The sequence below is a fragment of the Hyperoodon ampullatus genome (assembly GCF_949752795.1).
Source record: "Hyperoodon ampullatus genome assembly, chromosome: 4".
Taxonomy (NCBI): domain Eukaryota; kingdom Metazoa; phylum Chordata; class Mammalia; order Artiodactyla; family Ziphiidae; genus Hyperoodon; species Hyperoodon ampullatus.
The window spans coordinates 88,424,602-88,438,703 of NC_136917.1; the positions used below are offsets into that span (position 1 = coordinate 88,424,602).

At 41.2% G+C, this 14,102-nt stretch overlaps 1 protein-coding gene across 2 annotated transcripts in view; it reads left to right on the forward strand.

The window, feature by feature from the left end:
* EFNA5 (ephrin A5) overlaps window positions 1-5,077 on the forward strand; it is a gene marked incomplete at both ends in the record, with an annotated part of 275,648 nt that extends 270,571 nt beyond the window's left edge. For both annotated transcript variants that reach the window (XM_079703257.1, XM_079703256.1), the window contains one exon: window positions 4,956-5,077. In XM_079703257.1, coding sequence (XP_079559383.1) covers window positions 4,956-5,077 — 122 coding nt within the window. The remainder of the gene's footprint in view (window positions 1-4,955) is intronic.
* Window positions 5,078-14,102: the final 9,025 nt, after the last annotated feature.

The following is a 14,102-nucleotide window of genomic DNA, read 5'->3' on the forward strand; positions in this document are numbered from 1 at the left end:
GTTTTCATGTAAGACAGAAAAAAATTTCTACTGTCTGTGCTTATAAAACTTTACTTTTATATTATATCCAAATCTATGGATAAAAGTAATAAGACTGTTGCACAAAATAGCAACTAATTCAACCTATTTAGTTTTCTCTAGAAATGCACATGCATCATTGAACTGATCTAAAGGACTTCATTTTACTTCAAATATTATTTGTGCTGTTGTCAATAAAAATAGGTCTGGAGAAGCATAACCATGTTGCCTCCTAACACCACAAACTCATGCACCTGCTGCTCCCGCAGACGTATCCGCAGTAGTCTGTCGAGCCAAACGTGATCCTTGATTACTGAGGCAAAACAAGTATTGAGGAGAAGTAAATCTTTTCTACTACTTCTATCTTCCATACACCCAAACTTTCCCACCATCACTATGAAGAAAAATAAAACCCACCAACGGGATCGTTGAAGCCTTTGTACTGCAGCATACTGTGGATAATGTAAACTCTGTAAACTCTCCATTTGGTTATAAATTCAATCTGGCTCTTTAATGAGCTAGACTGATTATGAGGTGGGGGGAGCCCTCTATCCTCTGTTCACTGAGGAGTGTGCCTCAAAGCCCCTGGATGCCCACCTACCTGTGGTTTCCTTTCCTCACCCTACTTGCTTGAGATCTTCACTCGTTTCCTTACCTATCTCCTGTCACTATCTCAAAGCTTAAGGACAGTAGAATTATTTCCTCTTCCCAGCAAGTTGTAAGCCCCCTCTTATGTAAACAGAGACTTTTTTCCCCACCTATTTGCAGTAGGACTTACCTTTCTGATGGCCCTGGAAATTAAAAGGTTGTGAGGTCCACTTTATCCTTTGAGTGTTGTTACTGGGACACACAGTCCATGAGCCTTAGGAAAACCTACCTTGAGTAAATGTGGTGCCTGGGGGCATACAATAGCTTCCATGTTGTAACTGACAGGAAGAGTTAGGCTTTTTCCCCAAGCATTCCTGTTTTTCTAAGGCAGGCATCTTAGCTAGAGCACAGAGGAGAGGTGTGTACAATAAGCTCTCAGAGGCCTTAGTGGCTCCCCAGGGATCCGTTAGCTGCTTTAGAAAGTTGCAAAGAATGAGTGCTGACATGGAGACATTTTAATTGTGTTCTGGAAATCTGGAAGCATTACTGTGGCTTTTCAAGGTTCCAGACTCCTCACAAGCTTGAGGACTTGGGCCATCACAGGATCTGTGAGTGAGATGAAATCTTTTAAGGACCCCAGAGTCTACACTCTTCCTTTTGTAACTTGCCCAGGCCATGCAGCTAGTTACACACAGATCCAGGTGTAATATTCATATTTCTCAACTCCCATTCCTACACTAGTATAAAAGGATTCTCTTACCATTGCTAGACATAGAGATGTCCATGGAGAGAACTTTTACTATCTTGGCTTTGTTCATAAGTCATGTGTAGGCGGACCGGCAGGGTTGGGCACGTTATAAGTTACCCTGAATTAAGAGTTTTTGATGTACACCGTTGCAGAATGTAGGCAGAGCTTTCCAGTAATCTTTTTTCCAGGTAAATTCCATTGCCTATCGGGAAAGCAAGAGGCTGTTTAGAAACATAACAGATTGCATGTTTTTCACTGGTAATGAAGAGGCACACTGAGGACTGTTCTGACATTAGGAAAACTACCTTTGAATTCAACTAGTGATAAAATGCAAGATACTAACATGCACTCATATGTGAACATATTTCACTGTCTTTGGGGGAAACAGACTAATTTTCAGTGAGCATTTAAGTCCATGATGGCCCCCAAATCTATACACCTGTAACTGATAGAAGTTTGCAAAGCTTTGACAGAATGTGTGTGTGTGTGTGTGTGTGTGTGTGTGTGTGTGTGTGTGTGTGTGTGTGTGTGTGTGTGTGTTGGGGAGAGGCATGCAGGTGTGCTTGCAGGAAGAAGCTCCCTGAGTCAGTCATGACTATATATTTAAGGGCATTCTGGTGATCACCTTCACTAAAGAAGAAAGACGAGGTTGAACTACGATCCCTGGCTGCATGAATGCAATAATAGATTTGATACGTCCCTGTACTCCTTAGAAAATTCATACTTGCAGCTCCGCACCACTGTGCTGGATGGTTGAGGGCAGACCCAGACCTTATGAAGCCAGCAAGGCTGAAAGGATTCCACTGCATGTTCTCAGCAATGTATACTAATTCACCTGTCTTTGGAATGTGTTTGTCTTTTTTGTTTGCTTGCACACTCTGCCTGCCAGTTTCCTATCATCAGGGATACAGGATGATCTCAGGGCACACATATGCCACATAATATGCTCCAAAATATTGCCAGTATTCTCTCAGTTAACAACTGAAACCCTCATGTTGTGGAATCCTGTAGCCAGGAGGCAAGACTTGATTTGGCTTCTGAAGAGAAGTATTTTCTTTTTCAAGCCACATTCACTGTTACAAGTTTTAGAAATTCTCTCATGTTTAGGTGTAATTTCCATTGGGATAGATTTTGCTTATGAATTCCTCTTTAGAATTCTGAAATTCCTCAGACTTACCTAAATAACAAACAGCCTGTTTTTCATTTTGCTTCCTGGGGGGCCACAGAATCTCCCAACACTGAGGCCCTGTTTAATCAAAGGATGCTCTGTAGAATCCTGAGCCAGGACCAATGTTACAGTGAGAAGAGAAGAACCCTGGTCCCCTAAGGGGACTGATTTTCTCCTTTGAGGGCAAGAGGGTACTTACTGGTTGGTTGCTTAGAAAAAGGCCAATTCCAAAGATGGCCATGATTTGAGGATCAAAAGGCACATTGGCCTCATGGCTTCTCTTATATGATAAACAAACGCTTTCGTCTCAAAGGTGTGCAAGGTTCATTCCCCCGTCTTGTGCTGTGTGGGCCTAGAGCAGGGACAGCGCTCGCTGAGCACCCTGGTCAGACTGAGAAGGCGAGTCCCCTTCAAGCTCACAACTGAGTATCTACGTGTTACTTGGGTATCTCTTTTATCAGTACACTTCCAAACTTTACAAGGAAGAGGACTGGGTAATATGTTGGTGAAGATAAGACTGAGAAGAACCCAATAGCTGATGTAATTTCAGGTGTATAAATATAAGTAAGTGGTATTTCAAAATGAACTCTGGAATCCTCTGGGTTTATGGTTCTTTCACAATTAAGCCTGAAGTACTCTATTATTCCGAATAACAACAGGTTGGTGCTTTTAAGACAGTGATTTGGATTTTCTTTTCAGGGCTGTTAAGGGCATTTATGTCTACCTCCTAACTACATATTTAATACATTTGCAAGGCTAAGAAACGGCAGAGAAGAGAGTCCACAAGTATTTGACTGCATCATGTGCGGCTTTACATTTTCCCCTGCATCCATTTAACTTCCCATTCTTGCTCCCTAACCTTTTATAGTCTCTTAAGCTAATAGGTATTCCATGCAGGTTTGCTAAGGTCCAGGAGAGGAGAGCAAATTTGACACAGGGATGCAGCAGCTTCTACCCGTGGGGACAGGTTAAAATGATACGAGCACTCCAGAGCAGAAGCCTCGATGCTGAGAAGACATATTTCTAAGTTCATATAGGGAGTGAATGTAATGAACAGAAACAGCCCACGTGAGCATACCTGAAGTAGAGGCCAGCCTGAGCCTGAAAGGTGGTCGCTTTAGGACGAATAACAGGGAGTGTGACTCTGCCTAGTAAAGAAAAAGCATCCCTATTGTGACATGCTGTGTGATGTGAAAACAGAAATGAATTTAATAGAATAGAGTTATTAATCCATTAAGGTGTTCGAGGTGGGTCATTCAGGGATGTCTAGCGATTATCCTTTGAGGTCTACAGAATTGGGAACAACCACTAGAGTCTCACCTGTACCCATTCTCTCTGACTGACCATAGAGTGAATCCAACCTGACAATCGCTGAGCTCCTACAGGAAGTTCCCCTGATGCTAAAATAAAATCTACCAAAGAATCCCACTGGTGGCCTCACATGTAGTTCAGAGATCACTGAGTCTAAAAGCACGAGTTACGCCAGGTGGAAGGAAGAAGACTGGCCACACCAGAGCATAGCTTGGCTCATAGGCAAGCCTCCAGTCTATCTTTGGGTACTAATTGCTGCAAAGTTCCTGTTTCGAAGTTAAGCCTGTTAATCATGCAGCTCAGGAAGGCTATCCAAAGTCAGAGGCAGTCTCACAGAACACTTTATAGCTAAATAAAAGAAGCTTACCTCACTTAATCCATTTTGTTTAGAGGAAAATTTGCATCCACACTGATAATTTATGTGCCCAGCTTCAGCCTGACAAAAATAAAAATAGTCAAGTTCAAGTAATTTAATCCTGGAGATACAGGGTTTGTAATAGAACTAGCACCATAATTGATTCCTAATTGTAGGCAAGCCAGTGGGCACCAATTTATTTAGGTTTAGTGAGCATTATATGTAGTTTAGTTAAAAATGCAGTTGTTTTGGCATTTAATTCTTCACATTTGAAAATTCACCTAGACATCCAACAACCAGGCGTTCAACACTAATCCTATGAAACCGCTAAAAAGAGGAAAAAGAGCAGCCCATTCTGGTTAACCACTAATATGCCAACATTAACTGCATCCTGCCACCCCCACCCCCGTTACTTCCTTCTCCATGGCATATTGGGTTTAAAAGTACATTCAGATACCAAGTTTGTGCATGGTGTGTTCGACTGCTAGCAAACCTGAGTAGCTCACGTGCCAAAGGTTACAGTGTGCACATTTTTCACCTCAGTTTTTAAGGAAAGTATTAATATTGCCAAGAAAGTCCAATTTTCTCTGCCTCTCCTTTGTTTGCTGTAAATAATGAGTGATTATGCAGACATGAAAGTCAATGGTGGCACAAGGTTCATTACCCTACTTTGCAGAGGGTGGCGCGGTCTGTTAACAGCAGGCTGCTGCAAGAGAGTTATTAAGGATGTGAAATCTCATTGGAATGTGTGCTTTCTATTTGAACAGATGATACCGTACACGAGTCAGCCGAGCCATCCCGCGGCGAGAATGCGGCACAAACACCGAGGATACCCAGCCGCCTTTTGGCAATCCTACTGTTCCTCCTGGCGATGCTTTTGACATTATAGCACAGTCTCCTCCCATCACCTGTCACAGAAAACATCAGGGTCTTGGAACACCAGAGATCCACCCAACTGCTCATCCTAAGAAGGGATTTGTTATTGGTTTTTTGGCAGATGTCAGATTTTTATTTTCTTTCTTTCAGCCTGAATTCTAAGCAACAACTTGGGGCCGGGGGAGCTAACATAGTTGCTGCCTCCCTCACCTCACCCCACCCCTGCCCTTGCCTTCTCTCACCCCTTGCAAATTAGGTGGACTCCAGATGAAAATGCCCAATGGTTATAGTGACACCCGTGGTCGTCTGCTCCTGTGCATTCTCCTCCAAGAGCTCACCTCCTATAGCGCACTGTCAGCGGTATGTGGACGAGGAAGGATAGTGGCAGATGCAGCCGGTGATGGCGAGGCCCAGGAGGGTTTTCCTCTCCCATGCAATACTTACGCCTTCTCATTCAGGACTGTGAGATGATCGTGCAGGGCATCATGTCACCATGTCAAGTCCAGAGGGGAGGTATTAAGAACAGATATAATATTACACCATTTCCTCTAGGAGTGTATAAATGAACAGGCTTCTGAAAGGTTGAGACACTGGTTTTCTGTTTTTTGTTTTTGTGTTTTTTAAAAGGTGACTGTCTCAAAGCATTCTTGACAGCAAAACTTGTGCTCCGTAAAAGAAGCCTTTTGTCTAGGAGGCGGGTCGAGTGCCGGAATGTTAGCACAGAGCAAGTGTGAAAACACGCTACGTTGGGTGGGGGATATATATGTGTGAGTGCCTCTAATTTTTTTGGTGACTGGGCAGCGCACACCAGATTATGTTTTTTCCTTTGAGTACAGATCACCATGGTGCTACAACTTTTTTTTTTTTTTTTTTTTTAAAGAAACTGAAAGAGGCATTTTTACAAATAAAGTGACCTTCCCCGAGGCTGACAAGCCAGGGTTGATGAGTGTATATGGAATAGCTTTGGATACTTCTCTGGGGGAACAATGTGTACCAAGGAAAGGGTGTCAGTGGCCAGAGGAGATGTAATTTGGCTTTGCTGGAGCGCCAGTGTGCTGTGGCCTTTCCCTGACTCCCACCCTCATACCCACACTTTGCTCCACACTCCACGACTACAGGGGCTCAGACACAAACCCCTGTCCCCACACGAGTCAATACTACTTGGGAGGGCTAAAGGGAAATTTGGAATAAAAATTCCAAAGTCTGGAACGAAAAAATTCAAGAGTTGATTTTATATTCTTTCCCTTTCTGACACAGCCTGAAGCGTAGGGGGAACATATGTTTATCTGTGGGAGATAAACAAGATGGAGTCCCAAAGACTTTAACAAACTATTTTTTTAAAAATCCACTAGAATAGAATATACATTATTTAGATATACTTTATGCTGAGAGTGAGTATATATGCTTGTCCTATTTAAACTTGTGAGAAAAAGTGGTATCCCTTGATACATTTAGAAATATGGGGGGGCTGCCTTGTCTCATTGTAGGGGTGGGCAAGAGGAAAGTAAGTCAGCACGGCCAACAGGGATGTTCCCAGTCGATTCCCAGGAAATGCAAGCCTCGGGGGTTGCTACGGGTGAGGCTGCCACGAACTTTGAACTCCAAAGCCTAGGCAGGGAAAAGTGTCAGACCAATGGAAAAGAAAAGAAATCAAGCAAGCCTTTTTTTGCTGTTGCAGGACATGTCAATAGAAACCATGCCTTTCAAAACAAAACAAAAAATAAATGCAATGATCGTGTAAGATGTGAAAAACTGGAAGCGTTCCAGCACAATAAGGACTTTTTAATATACTGGGTTTGTTTTTTTTTTAATGTACATGTTAAAAAAAAGAGGGCTCATATTATGGATAGACTTCATGAATGGGAATTTGCTAAGAACTGTGAGTAGTTCTGAATTAGAGAGATATGTGAATGAAAGGCAGCTGTAAAGGCGCTGCACGCTGGAGAGTTGTACACATGTTGAAATGTAATCTGGGCTTACCCGATCCGTTTGGAGTGGATGTTAATGCTGGGTCTGTTCGCACTTGGAACCGTGTGAGAGGTTGCCAGCCTCTCCGATTAAATCCTATTCCCCCAGACATCAGGAACTTCTCTGGAGTGGCAGAGTCTTATCACAGAAGGCAGCCACCATTTCACTGAAACAAAAGTTCACAGCATTGGATTATTTTTTGCATTAACTATTTGTATACTCAGAACTCTCAGTAATATCCAGTAATACTTCTTTTTTATTAATAGTTAGTTACAGGCTTGTTGGTCCAGTGGGATTTGGGTAGGGGGAAAAAGATGCCTTCTAAAATGGATCAATAGAACCAAAATAATATTGCATGTTCTATGACCACAAGGAAATCAAATGATCCTGTAATGATTCCAGTTAGTCATAACTACATTATCAGTGCTAATTTCATTTTAGAAATGGTGACTTCTGTGGTTTTTCTAGCATTTGTCTCTAACAAATGATAAAATAATTAATTACTCATGGCCCTCTCTGCCATTGTCTTTCATTTTTCACAGTGAAATTAGACCCCTTCACCACTGTGCCACTACAAATTAAATGTAAAAAAAAAAAAAAAAAAAAAAAAAGGCAAGACTATCCACACCAGTAGACAATGTGCTTCTCTACCTAAAAGTGACGTTAATTGTAGGTAACGCTTGCCACGGAGTTTTCAAGAAGACGATTGGTATCATGCGGTTTTCATCTTGTCCAAAAAGTGCTGGTGGCCTTTTGTGATGGTGTTGCAACCCTCAGGGGGCTTAGGAGGATGTCGACGCAACTCTGTAGCAGCTTTTAATTTCAAAAACAATTCAAAAGTATGAGGGGCAGCCTTTGCTGCCTCGCCTCTCAGCCCTAGTCGGTCAAACCCCAGCGACCTTTGCCCCTGGTTGCCAAGGGCTTTGCAACGTGAAGCAGGGAAATAAGGATCTGTCTGTTTAGTGGATACCGTGTATCCTTTAATAGACCAGGTAATAGTTCGTGTTAGTTTAGACTATTGTTTTGTACTGTACTTTCTTGGGTGGCAGAGGAAAGAAAAGTAAAACGTTAAAAAAAAACTGCATTCTTTAAATTCTGTATTATTAGCAACCTCTGTTGTATATAGTGTTTGATAATAAAGTATTAATTTGATTCTTATGTCTTTTGTAAGTGAGAACAATAGTCTTTCAGGATACAAAACATGCATTGAGGCTTTGAAACATGCAATGTATACGTGGCTAAGAAGAGTCACAAATGGCCGAGACACTGCTCCATACAGGACTCACGTGTGGTCATCGCCCTCCCAATCTTAAGACTCCACCATCTTGGGACCTGGAACAACATGACTTTTTTGATCAACATTTTGTCCTCAATGTTTTCAAGGTCTGATGTTGGAGCCCTGTGGTGTTTTTTGCCCCCGGCATGTTGGTTTGAAAAGGTTTAGGGAATTTAGTAACGGTTCTGTACTTTGGTTTGGTTTTCTGTTTGTGGTGGTTTTCATTCTTTCCCAGGAAGAGTCTTGTCAGTATCATGTGCAGCCCAAGCATGGGAAAGGTTTCAAACCAGTTCATTTAGGAAGGTTAAATGGGGGTTCTTTCTCTCTGAGTCATTGTGAAAGGAAGAGTCACACAGTACCTGTGGACTTTCAGGGACTTTGTCTCTGGTGCCTTAGCAACGGCAGTAGCCATTTTTATTAGTTTCCCCAAAATTTAAAACAAAAAACAGTTTAAACCCCTTCCCTCCATTCACTGCTCTCAGAGCTGTGATCACTAGTTTTTCTTTTGGAAACCACCTCCACCAACAAACACCCCCGCTTGCCTACACACCCCCTTTTATTTCTTATGTTTACTTTTTCTGTCTCTCGACTTCCTCCCACTTTTGGTTTTCCCTCAGAACCGTGAATGGGCAGGTCTGTCTCTGGTCTGGCATCACTGAGTTTTTCCCATGCATTTGCCCCAGAGCTGCTCGGATGTGAGACAAATCTCCCTACAATGGGCTTGCTCCCATTGTCTGTACAGTTTAATAGATGCTGGCATGTTGGAGGTTACCCATGAGTCCAAATCCGCTTTCCATGCTTACTCTTGACACCCCATTGAAGCCACTCATTGTGTGTGCGTCTGGGTGTGAAGTCCAGCTCCGTGTGGTCCTGTGCTTGTACTGCCCGCTTTGCAGTTCCTTTGCACTTACTCATTGAGTGCTGTTTTGAAATGCTGACATTATATAAACGTAAAAGAAAATGTAAAAAAAAAAAAAAACACACACAAACAAACCCATATGATCTGTATTTGTATATACACGTGTCCGTACAAGTATACCTAAATAAAAATTAAAGATTTTCATCATTTTAATTGGAGCCCTCCTTCTACTTCTTTGTTCCTTGAATGACGCCTTTATTTCAGGGGCTACTTGTACTCTGCTGATTTTTTTCAAAATCTTTGTGGACAGAAAAGATAATATGACATGCACAAGAGAAGGCCTGAGAAGGTCAAAGAATGTGCAGGGTTTGAAATGGTCAAGTATCTAGGCACATTCCAGTGATTCTGATGAGAAAATAGTGAGAATTCAGTCTTGTCTCAGTATTTGAGCCTTAAAATAGGCACTATGACAAGCCCTGCATCCTAAAACAAGTGTTAAATTCAAGAGCTAAACACAAATTATGTTTTTACTTTGCATGTATTTATCTATTTTTTTCACCTCATCAAGAAAAAGATAAAAATAATAATTTTACAGCAAATATACTTCCAAAAGAAAGAAAGAATGACAGTAATGACAATAATCACCTCAGTACAATCCCAAGCCACAATTCTCACTACCAAGGAAAATTAACTTACTGCTGTGTGACCTTGGGCAAGTCACACAATATCTGTGGGACTCACTTTCCTTATCAGTTAATAACAAGGTTGTATAAGTGCTTTGATTTTTTAAATATTGCCCTTGCTGGACACTGCGAAGCCCATTCTGCATCTGAGTGATGTGAGTTTTTTGTCTTTGATGATGACACTGCTATAAGCACAATTTGAGAATTTCATCTGTAGACGGAAAAAGCATCAAATGTCTGACAAAATAGACACCTAATGCATTTCAAGACTTGGCTTTAATTATACCATGTTAACATTAAACTCATTGAAAGTTTTTTATTATACTTAATTATTTGACAGGGCACTAAACACTAATTACTACTTACTGTAACCTTTTTTGCTAATGAAGAATGACAGCTTTATAGAATGAAGAACAACTCATTAAAAAAAGATGTACTGCACTACCTATGTGGTATTTTCAAACCAGAACAGCATTACGTGGTCATTTGCATCATCACCATCATCATCAAAAGCATTTAAGTGATCATGACATTGTGCTCAGCGCTATGCAGAACAAAGTTAATGTTTACCACCTGTACTTGTAAAGTTTACAACATAAGGCAGACATTATGTGTAAACATAACATAGTAATGATTTATAGAGAAAATATAAGATTCAAGCATTTTTATTATACATGTATGAGAGAGGAGATAGATATGAAAAAAAAGATCGGGATTTTAAGATTAGAAAGCTTAGAGTTAAAGGAAATTATCTTGTCAAAATGGGGTGAAGAGCTTCGTATAAAATAGAAATCTTGGTGGGTTAAAAAGCACTGTGGGCTTAAAAAGGACAGTGAAGTGCATGGAGTCAGTTTTCACAGTAGCTACAAAGGTGACTCTGGAGATGAGAAAACCTGAGTATCATTGAAACAAGTTATGAGGAGACTGGTCCAGAGAAATCACCTTAGTGCCCTAAGAAAGTAGGGGAAGCGATGAAAAGATGACAACTTCAGATTCTGCTTTAGAGAATAATCATACACCTGTTCTGGAAGCTGAGACTATATCTACATTGAATTGTGAGCTGTCCAGGATCTCAGCCAAGATGAAGCCTACATTTTCTTAGATTAGAGCAAAGGGATAAAAGTGCAAAACATTGAAAAGTGGGGACTAAGATCATTTGAAAGTGACTGTGAGTCCCTGATTAAAGAGGCCAGTTCCTGATAGACAGTGCTGCACACATAACAGGAAAGCAGGCAGGACCGGAGATAGGACATGAGCAGTGCTGCAAGAACCACACTTTGGTAGCAAAGTATTTGGAATTCTTGAGTCACCTAAGTTGTTATACAAAAAGAATCAAAGGAGAAATTGTGGTGAGTAAGACACATATATGGATTTGACTCTCTTACCCCAGTGATAATGATTAGAATCTTTCACCTCTTATTATAGGAAGGTGTATAACCTAGGTGCCATAAAGAAAGTTCAAGATAATTCTGATGAACTGCTCATTGACCATTCTAACAGTTTTTTAGGAACTATTGGCAAAAGAGTTTCTTAGAGATTGTTTGCAAAGCTTAGTTCCATATTCTGCTGATAACATAAGCATACTTCAGGAAAGCTCTGGCAAAAATGCTGTGAAAAGCATGATGATTTTTGCACAGTCCCTCTGGAAAACAAGTGCTTCTGAAAATGATTGCAAATAACTAATCAGGCCGATATTCTCTGTCAGCTTTTAGTTTGATACATTCCGCTATATTGGTCAAGTTGTTCAGCGGTTACATACATATGCGTGCCTATTTTTAAAATGGAGTTGTAAGTGCTGATGGACCCTGTAAGCAGTAGATTTGCAATAATTCTGTGTCCTTTTTAAAATATGGATGATAAATGAATGTACAAGATTCTTTTAAAAAGGCAAGAAATTGCATTGCCCAAGGAATTGGTCAAGAGCATCACCAAGGGTTCATTTGCTTTGGGGAAGGGGTGATTAGCCAACCACTCTTAAAAAAAAAAATAGCACCTAAGTAAAAACAGTGAGCTTGTTGTACAAATGCTGCTTCCAGGCAAGTTCCCTCCCTCCCTTCCCCTTTCCAAACAGAAAGCAGCTTCTAAGCCCTTCCTATACATGATGTCTGGAGTGGCAGAAGAAAGGGGACCAAAGGCCTCAGGTACAGCACATCCCAACATAATGACCCTTTTGACAATTCCCGTCAGAGATCATCATACTCTCTTCCCAAGAACTGCAGTACACGCTAAGATTAAAGCATGATTTCATTAGTTTTCATTTAAAAATCACCCCTGGTTCCATTCTAAGTGTTCCATGAGTTCTGCCATCTTACTACCAGCAATGGCACTACTTAGTGTCCACCCTGAAGGAAGGTCAAATAAAAAGAACTTTCAGTTCCTCTTCTTGCTGTCTGCTTTTTGACTCAGTTTAAGTCCTATATATGGGGGTTTCTGTAACTTTAATAAAAGAAACATTTTTAGTAACAACCCCTATCACAACACCCTGGGACGAGGATGCCAGCATCAGAGCCACGGTGCAGACATGGGAGAACCTAACAATTTGGGGTAAAAGCACTACCCCTGATGCTGTCACTGAGAGTTAATTCAGAAGAATTCAAATCTACTGGGTGGCTCTCTGAGTCAATAACATGCTTTGAAATATCCTGGATTTTAGTCATGATTATTCAAGCAAGAACTTCACGTCACTTGGTAACACACGGATGCTGTCGATCTCGACAAGAACACAGACAGGGACCAAAAAAATCTCTAAGATTACAATGGTAAAGCAGAACAAAATATTTTTGCATGCTGTTTTGTTCACAAGTGCCAGGTGCTCCCTCAAACTGCATATATCATTTGAGATGCAAGTAGCCAAAGTCACTTGCTTTCCATCACAGCCATGAAACAAGTCACTAAAATAAGAGAAAGAACATGTTTCTTCCTACACACATCTTAGAAAATGCATTTTATCAACACCCTATCCTCTCCTTTTGTGTTCAGAGCTTATTCTGTTGGGCCAAACAACAAAAACCCTGATTTGTGTAGCAGAGTGTGGAACACATAACTCCCCTGAAATCTGGGCTTTGCTTTACTAGATCTGGACACATTTTCTGCAGTAGACAGAACAAGAAGTTCTGTGTCTTTTTTTATTCTCTCCTAAAGACAGTGTGCCAGCCAGCAAGCTGACTCCATTTATTTCTCCTACAGGGAGTCAGCGTGTTCCTTTGCCTGGAAGATGCAGGTACTTAAAATAGTAATAGGCTTTGTGGTTTACTGAGAGTATATTTCATCCCAAGATCTTACGGGCATAAAGAAGAAAACATAAACTAATGGCTCTTTCCAACAAGCTTGGGAAAGGAGGACTGTCATCACTCTTCCCTGGAGGTACAAGAAGAAAGCGACTTAAGTCAGGTAGCCCAGGGAAAGATCCAGAGTCAAGTTGATCCAAAATTTGGACAGAGGCCCCCAGTCTGTTACTCTTCATTCCTAATAACTTGATTAAGAGCTCCAGCACAAGGAAAACAAGTGACATGTTTATCCCGTCTTTGAGAAGTTTCGAACGCAAAGCAGTTGGGAGAGGGGCATGAGGCAACCTCCCCAAATCTTCTTGTCTGGGAGTCAGCTGTGTTATTACAAAAGTGGACTTTTTAAACAAAACTTGAATTCTGTAATGTCTCAAGATAGTCCCAGTTTCTGTGCATATTCAAACCTCTCTAAAACTTAGGAAGAATCTAAGAGAAGAAGAATTTGTATCATCTCCTCTTTCATTCGTTTTCCCCTGACCTACATTCACACACTCACACTTTTACATGTTTTTTCTAATTTTACGTTTTCACGGCACTTTTTTTCTTGACATCATCTACGCTAAGCAGTGTAAGGACACTGAGGGTCACCTGAGATACATTTAAACATCAATCTGATAACATCTAAAGCCCTAGTGCAAAAACTTAGTGGTTAAAAGAAATCCTGCTAGGGCACGGCCAGCCAGGCCCTGTGGTGTTCACAGATCTGACCACAGCGTGGATAATTTCCCAGAGCCCAGCTGTAAATGGAAAAGTTTCTACACTGGCAGGGAGAATCACTTGACGTTTTGAATCCTTGGTGTCTTTTCCTCAACTCAGCTGACTTTCCCACCCACAGAGTACCCCAAGTTCTGGAGCCGGACAGAGCCATCGTTACATCAGTGTTCAGGCCTACAACTTGCTTGATCGGTCTAGCTGGCTAAATATGAGGGTGTGGGCTATGAGCACCAGAGGATTAGGATCTGTGCCTC